The 9,006-nt window shown below is 43.1% G+C and overlaps 1 protein-coding gene across 4 annotated transcripts in view; it reads right to left on the bottom strand.

The window, feature by feature from the left end:
- Positions 1-1,100: 1,100 nt before the first annotated feature.
- LOC109892874 (sodium- and chloride-dependent GABA transporter 2) overlaps positions 1,101-9,006 on the bottom strand; it is a 32,353-nt gene continuing 24,447 nt past the window's right edge. The window contains exons 14-18 of one of the 4 annotated variants that reach the window (XR_004210322.1): positions 3,892-4,018; positions 3,452-3,571; positions 2,817-2,987; positions 2,329-2,522; positions 1,101-1,247 (exon numbers count right to left, since the gene is read on the bottom strand). Coding sequence is in view for 1 of the 4 variants with exons in the window: in XM_031826780.1 (XP_031682640.1) it covers positions 2,470-2,522; positions 2,817-2,987; positions 3,452-3,571; positions 3,892-4,018 (471 nt within the window). In the remaining 3 variants the exon portion in view is untranslated. Of the gene's footprint in view, positions 1,248-2,240; positions 2,523-2,816; positions 2,988-3,451; positions 3,572-3,891; positions 4,019-9,006 lie in introns of those variants that run through there. The other 3 variants (XR_004210321.1, XR_004210323.1, XM_031826780.1) reach the window with 3 other exon arrangements.

The following is a 9,006-nucleotide window of genomic DNA, read 5'->3' as shown; positions in this document are numbered from 1 at the left end:
AAACAGTTCTATTTTTGTTTCATCAGACCAGAGGACATTTCTCCAAAAAGTTCGATCTTTGTTCCCATGTGCAGTTGCAAACTGTAGTCTGGCTTTTTTATGGTGGTTTTGGAGCAGTGGCTTCTTCCTTGCTGAACGGCCTTCAAGTTATGTCGATATATACTTTTGTACCGGTTTCCTCCAGCATCTTCACATGGTCCTTTGCTGTTGTTCTGGGCTTGATTTGCACTTTTCGCACCAAAATACGTTCATCTCAAGTAGACAGAACGTGTCAGGCGTTTGGAAATTGCTCCCAAGAATGAACCAGACTTGTGGAGGTCTACAATTTTTTTCTTAGGTCTTGGCTGATTTCTTTAGATTTTCCCATGATGTCAAGCAAAGAGGCACTGAGTTTGAAGGTAGGCCTTGAAATACATCCACAGGTACACCTCCTATTGATTCAAATGATGTAAATTAGCCTATCAGAAGCTTCTAAAGCCATGACATCATTTTCTGGAATTTTCCAAGCTGTTTAAAGGCACAGTCAACTTAGTGTATGTAAACCTCTGACAAACTGGAATTGTGATACAGTGAATTCTAAGTGAAATAATCTGTCTGTAAACAATTTTTGGAAAAATGACTTGTGTCATGCACAAAGTAGATATCATAACCGACTTGCCAAAACTATAGTTTGTTATCAATTAATTTGTGGATTGGTTGAAAAACTCATTTTAATGACTCCAACCTAAGTGTATGTAAACTTCCGACTTCAACTGTAAATTGGATTTTCTTCTGAATAACTGGAAAGGGCATAGCCTTTCCATTCAGCTTCAGGCAACTTTGATGTAAAGCTTGTAGTGACAACTTCTCTCCGTCAGGGGTGCGTAACTGGTGGCAGGGAAGTCAGACGCAGGAGAGCAGAACTAGGTAATAGCCGGAGCAGTTTAATTGCAAAACCAACGGCATAAAGAAATAACCAACATGGATACAAAACCTGACGTGCACCAGTAAACATGTGCACAAGCACTTACAACAAACAAGTCAACACAAGGCATGGGGGGGAACAGAGGGTTAAATACACAACAATTAATGAGGGAAATGAAAACCAGGTGTGTAGGAAAACAAGATGAAACAAATGGAAAATGAAAAGTGGCTCGACGATGGCTAGAAGACCGGTGATGCCGAACGTCGAACGCCGCCCGAACAAGGAGAGGCAGCGACTCATTGTGGCTAAGTAATAATGGAGTTCATTGCAACTGCAAGGATGTCTGGGAGAAAAGAAATACAGAGGCACAATTATAAAGTGATTGTAAGGTATGTTCTTTATAATCAAAGACAAAATACAGGTTGACTTGTTGGCTACATTCACAGTACATTTTGAAAAAATACCATCAAACAGATGTGTTTTTAGTATAGTGTCTGCACTGAAACACCGCATTCATTATGTAGTGTGGTAAATGAGTTTCCACATATGTACCCAAAATCTAATTCTGAACGGACTCTTTCTATGCCAGCAAGATTCTGGTCATTGACTACAATTACTCTTTTATATTTCTTCTTTTATCATGCAGTATAAATCCAAAACATACATACTGTAACTACATAACATCTAATTACACTGAGTTTACAAAACATTAAGAACAACTTCCTAATATTGAGTTGCTCACCCCCCCTCCCTTTACCCTCAGAACAGCCTCAATTCGCCGGCATGGACTCTACAAGGTGTCGAAAGCGTTCCACAGGGATGCTGGCCTATTGTAACTCCAATGCTTCCCACAGTTGTGTCAAGTTGGCTGGATGTCCTTTGGGAGTTTACAAAACATTAAGAACACCTTCCTAATATTGAGTTGCTCACCCCCCCTCCATTTACCCTCAGAACAGCCTCAATTCGCCGGCATGGACTCTACAAGGTGTCAAAAGCATTCCACAGGGATGCTGGCCTATTGTAACTCCAATGCTTCCCACAGTTGTGTCAAGTTGGCTGGATGTCCTTTGGGTGTTTGACTATTCTTGATACACTCGGGAAGCATTTGAGCGCGTTGCAGTTCCTGACACAAACCAGTGAGCCGGGCACCTAAAACCATACCCCATTTAAAGGCACTTAAAAAATGTGTCTTGTCCATTCACCCTCTGAATGCCACACATACACAATCCATGTCTCAACTGTCTCAAGGTGTAAAAATCCTTCTTTAACCTTTCTCCTCCCCTTCATCTACGCTGATTGAAGTGGATTAAACAAGTGACATCAATAAGGGATCATAGCTTTCCTCTGGTCAGTCTATGTTGTGGAAAGAGCAGGTGTCCTTAATGTTTTGAATACTCTGCGTACATTTATATATTATTACCAACCTCCAGGAAATTAGACACAGGTCCTGGTGCAGTCTAACCTTCAGCTCCAGCCTCAGCCCAACCTCCAGTTAAAGGCCCAGGCCCAGCACCAACTACAGGCACTGTTCCAGCTCCAGGCCCATCACTATCTCCACTCCCATCTCAAGGCCCAGCTCCACTCCCATCTCCAGCTCTAGGCCCAGCACCACCCCTAGCTGCAAAAAGATATTCTAAAATAAAACATTTACTCTATCTTTTCTTAATCAGCAGAAATGACCCAGAAAAAAACAATAACAAGTGGTGGATGGCCATATATAGTAAAGCCCACCGTTGCCCTTTAGTGAGAGCAGTGACCACAGTGGGCATCTGTTCAAAGGGAATGTCCTGATTGTCTAAAGTAATGGGCCAAGTCACTGCCTGTACTGTATATGTCAATGTTGTTCATATCAATGACCAAGACATTACAATTCTGCATTGAAACACTGTAGAGAGCATTCATTGCATCTTACTTATTGTGAACTTGATGCCACGGCCTGCCTCCAAAATGGAAGATAGTTGGTCCATGCCATAGTGGGAGGGCTTTTTCAACTCTATCCTAGCTGGCATGCCCTCTACTTCAATGACCACCTGCTTGGCAGCCACAGTCATACATGGAACTCTGCCCTGTCCATCTGCTTCATCTAAACAGAAACCAAAAGAAGGCTTTAGTGAAGGAAGATCAAGTACACACATTATTCCAAGCTTCTACACCAGTGCCAGAAATCTGCTTACTTGAATATCAACAATGTAAAGCAACAAGGCACAGCTACCACATATGTTTTTATAAATCAAACGTCAGCCCTTTTTTGTGGTTTAGTGGAATTTTAGTGGTTACATTTTTTAAGCTTGCTTTAAAGCGGAGCAGGTCCGTTATTTATGAAATTAGATGTAAAAAAAGACTATACCTAAAAATGCTTATAGAAAAAGAGTTGGCGAAAAAACGGAAATCCTTCTGTAAGAAAAATGCCCGTTCCCTCTCTCTAACTATCAAAGACAAACACATAACTTTTTTAAAGTAAATGTTTCAAAATGTCATGATTTACTATTGTGACCTTATTGTATACATTCCCACAATTAATTTCAGCCATCTTAAATGATCTTTTACTTTTAATGCCTTCAGGTTCCCCTTCAACTCCTGACCGTAGCTTGTCTGCCTCCTCACTGTAATGGGCTTTTGTGGCAGGTGGTAATGCCTGCCATTTGCCCTGTGTACCTGCCATAACTCCTGACATACAACAGAAAACATGACAATGTCAGTGACATTGTTTTATCAATCTATTCTATCAAGGCATTACTACGACAAAACATTTACTTGCTGAAACAAAGTAGAAATATGTGTCAGATGGAGTCAGTTGACTTTAGAATTTGTTGTTAGACCCATAAAGTTCTGAAGAGAAACACCTCTGATCATTCATCTAAAAAAGTATAATAATTAACCTACATCAAAGACACACCAATTGAGAAATGCGTGCAGTCCACAATACTTGAATGCTCTCCTTGCTCTTGTAATTGCAAACAGGTAATTCAAGCCAAAAAGGCACAAACCTTTAGCTTTAAGGTGGTCCCTCATAAACAGGTTGTAAGCTGACACATTACGTTTGTAGAGCTTAGTTTTGTGTTGAGAGACAGCTTTACTCTGGGCCAACTTCACTCTTTCATTCCCTAACCAGTTCTAGAGGAAACAATAGGAAGACAACACAATAGTAAATAATATTGCATCACATTTTCAAATCAGAGTAATTGTACATAATAGTTTTTAAAAAGAGTAAACACAAAAATATTGCTCCAGAAACTCAGCTTTTTATCTTGCAGATGATTGAAAAAGGAGCCTGTCACGCCCTGGCCATAGAGAGGCTTTTATTCTCTATTTTGGTTAGGCCAGGGTGTGACTAGGGTGGGCATTCTATGTTCATTTTCTATGTTTTATATTTATTTGTTGTTTGGCCATGTGGTTCTCAATCAGAGGCAGCTGTCTTTCGATCTCTGATTGAGAACCATACTTAGGTAGCCTTTTCCCACGGGGTTTTTGTGGGTAGTTGCTTTCCATTTTTGTGTCTGCACCAGACAGAACTGTTTTGGTTGTTCTCTTTGTTGGTTTTCATTTTAGTGTTCAGTTTCAAATAAATAATATGAACACGTACCACGCTGCACCTTGGTCCTCACCTTCTTCCTATGAATGCGTTACAGAGCCCTTATATAGCATGAATTATCTGCGTTGTGTCACAACCAGAGGGTAAGTGAGGGGTGTTTTGAATCTAGATTTTACCAGGAAATATGAAACTAGAGGCAAAACACATATGTGCTGGAAAAAGTTTAAAAAACATTAAAATTATTACAACAGCAAAGGATAAGATCCAGCATTTAACCCTTCATTGTTCCATAGTGGAATTTGTTTGGGAATAATGGCAAACGTGTACAATAACACATCACAGAACATTCAACTCTTCACTTAAATACAACATAAAATATCCAACCATGTTGTTACACCTCCTACGTATGCGATGACATCACCTTGTTTAAACATCTCTAGAGACTATATATATTTGGTCATGTTCCAGGCCCTGACCAAATTTTTATTTTATTTGATTTATTTCACCTTAATTTAACCAGGTAGGCTAGTTGAGAACAAGTTCTCATTTGCAACTGTGACCTGGCCAAGATTAAGCGTAGCAATTCGACACATACAACAACACAGAGTTACACATGGAATAAACAAAACATACAGTCAATAATACAAATGAGGTAAGTTACGGAAATAAATAGACCATGGTGGCGAAGTAATTACAATATAGCAATTAAACACTGGAATGGTAGATCGGCAGAAGATGAATGTGCAGGTAGAGATACTGGGGTGCAAAGGAGCAAAATAAATAAATAAATACCAGTATGGGGATGAGGTAGGTAGATAGATGAGCTGTTTACAGATAGGCTAAGTACAGGTGCTGGAGCGAGTGCTATGGGTGGGTGCTGCTATGGTGACCATAGCTGAGATAAGGCAGAGCTTTACCTAGCAGAGACTTGTAGATAATCTGTAGCCAGTGGGTTTGGCGACGAGTATGAAGCGAGGGCCAACTTACGAGAGCGTATAGGTCGCAATGGTGGGTAGTGTATGGGGCTTTGGTGACAAAACGGATGGCACTGTGATAGACTGTATCCAGTTTGTTGAGTAGAGTGTTGGAGGCTATTTTATAGATGACATCACCGAAGTCGAGGATCGGTAGGATGGTCAGTTTTACAAGGGTATGTTTGGCAGCATGAGTGAAGGATGCTTTGTTGCGATATAGGAAGCTGATTCTAGATTTAATTTTGGATTGGAGATGCATAATGTGAGTCTGGAAGGAGAGGTTACAGTCTACCCAGACACCCAGGTATTTGTAGTTGTCCACGTATTCTAAGTCAGAGCCGTCCAGAGTAGTGATGCTGGACGGGCGAGCAGGTGCGGGCAGCGATCGATTGAAAAGCATGCATTTAGTTTTACTTGCGTTTAAAAGCAGTTGGAGGCCACGGAAGGAGAGTTGTATGGCATTGAAGCTCATCTGGAGGTTAGTTAACACAGTGTCCAAGGAGGGGCCAGAAGTATACAGAATGGTGTTGTCTGCGTAGAGGTGGATCAGAGAATCACCAGCAGCAAGAGCAACATCATTGATGTATACAGAAAAGAGAGTCAGCCCGAGAATTGAACCCTGTGGCACACCCATAGAGACTGTCAGAGGTCCAGACAACAGGCCCTCCGATTTGACACACTGAACTCTATCAGAGAAGTAGTTGGTAAACCAGGCGAGGCAATCATTTGAGAAACCAAGGCTGTTGAGTCTGCCAATAAGAATGTTGTGATTTGCAGAGTTGAAAGCCTTGGCCAGGTCGATGAATATGGCTGCACAGTAATGTCTCTTATCGATGGCGGTTATGATGTCGTTTAGAACCTTGAGCGTGGCTGAGGTGCACCCATGACCAGCTCTGAAACCAGATTGCATAGCGGAGAAGGTATGGTGGGATTCGAAATGGTCAGTAATCTGTTTGTTAACTTGGCTTTCGAAGACCTTAGAAAGACAGGGTAGGATAGATATAGGTCTGTAGCAGTTTGGGTCTAGTGTCACCCCCTTTGAAGAGGGGGATGACCGCGGCAGCTTTCCAATCTTTGGGAATCTCAGACGATACGAAAGAGAGGTTGAACAGCCCAGTAATAGGGGTTGCAACAATTTCGGCAGATAATTTTAGAAAGAAAGGGTCCAGATTGTCTAGTCCGGCTGATTTGTAGGGGTCCAGATTTTGCAGCTCTTTCAGAACATCGGCTATCTGGATTTGGGTAAAGGAGAAATGGTGGGGGCTTTGGCGGGTTGCTGTGGAGGGTGCCGGGCAGTTGACCGGGGTAGGGGTAGCCATGTCGAAAACTTGGCCAGCCGTAGAGAAATGCTTATTGAAATTCTCAATTATAGTGGATTTATCGGTGGTGACAGTGTTTCCTAGCCTCAGAGCAGTGGGCAGCTGGGAGGATGTGCTCTTGTTCTCCATGGACTTTACAGTGTCCCAAAACTTTTTTGAGTTAGTACTACAGGATGCAAATTTCTGTTTGAAAAAGCTTGCCTTAGCTTTTCTAACTGCCTGTGTATATTTGTTCCTAACTTCCCTGAAAAGTTGTATATCACTGGGGCTATTCAATGCTAATGCAGAACGCCACAGGATGTTTTTGTGCTGGTCAAGGGCAGACAGGCCTGGCGTGAACCAAGGACTATATCTATTCCTAGTTCTACATTTTTTTAGAGGGGGATGCTTATTTAAGATGGTGAGGATGGCACTTTTAAAGAATAGCCAGGCATCCTCTACTGACGGGATGAGGTCAATGTCATTCCAGGATACCCCGGCCAGGTCGATTAGAAAGGCCTGCTCGGAGAAGTGTTTCAGGGAGCGTTTGACAGTGATGAGGGGTGGTCGTTTGGTCCCAGACCCATTACGGATGCAGGCAATGAGGCAGTGATCGCTGAGATCTTGATTGAAAACAGCAGAGGTGTATTTGGAGGGCGAATTAGTTAGGATGACATCTATGAGGGTGCCCGTGTTTACTGATTTGGGGTTGTACCTGGTAGGTTCATTGATAATTTGTGTGCGATTGAGGGCATCAAGCTTAGTTTGTAGGGTGGCCGGGGTGTTAAGCATGTCTCAGTTTAGGTCACCTAGTAGCACGAGCTCAGAAGATAGATGGGGGCAATCAGTTCACATATAGTATCGAGGGCACAGCTGGGGGCAGAGGGAGGTCTATAGCAAGCGGCAACAGTGAGAGACTTGTTTCTGGAAAGGTGAATTTTTAGAAGTAGAAGCTCAAATAGTTTGGGTACAGACTTAGAAAGTAATACAGAACTCTGCAGGTTATCTTTGCAGTAGATTGCAACACCGCCCCCTTCGGTAGTTCTATCTTGGCGGAAAACGTTATAGTTAGCAATGGAGATTTCAGGGTTTTTGGTGGTTTTCCTAAGCCAGGATTCAGACACGGCTAAGACATCTGGGTTGGCAGAGTGTGCTAAAGCAGTGAGTAAAACCAACTTAGGGAGTAGGCTTCTAATGCTAACATGCATGAAACCAAGGCTTTTACGGTTACAGAAGTCAGCAAATGAGAGCACCTGGGGGGTGGGAGTGGAGCTAGGCGCTGCAGGACCAGGATTAACCTCCACATCCCCAGAGGAACAGAGGAGAAGTAGGATAAGGGTACGGCTAAAGACTATACGAACTGGCCGTCTAGCACGTTCAGAACAGAGAGTAAAAGGAGCAGGTTTCTGGGCACGATAGCATAGATTCAAGGCATAGTGTACAGACAAAGGTATGGTAGGATATGAGTACATTGGAGGTAAACCTAGGCATTGAGTAATGAAGAGAGAGATATAGTCTCTAGAGATGTTTAAACAAGGTGATGTCATCGCATACGTAGGAGGTGTAACAACATGGTTGGTTAAGGCATATTGAGCAGGGCTAGAGTCTCTACAGTGAAATAAGACAGTAATCACTAACCAGGACAGTAATGGACAAGGCATATTGATATTAGAGAGAGGCATGCATAGCCAAGTGAACATATGGGTCCAGTGAGTGGTTGGGCTGGCTGGGGACACGGCGATTCAGACAGTTAGCAGGCTAACAAGCTAACAGTTAGTAAGCCGGAGCTAAACAAGCTAGCAGCTAGTAAAACAGGGCAAGCTAGCAGTTAGCAGGCCGGGTTAGCAAGCAAGCAGTTAGCATGGGCTAGCAGTTAGTAGACCAGTGCAAGCTAGCAGTTAGCAGACCGGGTTAGCAAGCAAGAAGTTAGCAGACCGGACAGGCAAGCTAGCAGTTAGCAGACCAGGGCCCGGCAGTTTAGCAGTTAGCAGACCGGGTTAGCAAGCAAGCAGATAGCAGGGGCTAGAAAGTTAGCCTTTGGTGGGGGGGGGGGGCTCTGTTTTTGCCTCTTCGTGTGGTGACGTCGATAGACCAGTCGTGGAATTATTCCAAGTAGGTTCCAAGTAGCTCTAGGTAGCTAGCAGGCCGATATTGTAGCCCTGGAGTATGCTTCGGTGGTAGCACAGGAGCCCTGGTCGGGCTAGCTTCAAGCTAAATTGGTGCTTGCTCTGGGATGGAAATGCTAGCCAGGATTAGTCATCCGGGATTGCGGTTAGCTAGTTGTGAAGATCCAGATGA

Source organism: Oncorhynchus kisutch, linkage group LG6 (genome assembly GCF_002021735.2).
Source record: "Oncorhynchus kisutch isolate 150728-3 linkage group LG6, Okis_V2, whole genome shotgun sequence".
NCBI classification, from domain to species: Eukaryota; Metazoa; Chordata; class Actinopteri; order Salmoniformes; family Salmonidae; genus Oncorhynchus; species Oncorhynchus kisutch.
The sequence above is the reverse complement of the archived record's forward strand: the minus strand, read 5'-3'. Positions and strand labels throughout refer to the sequence as shown.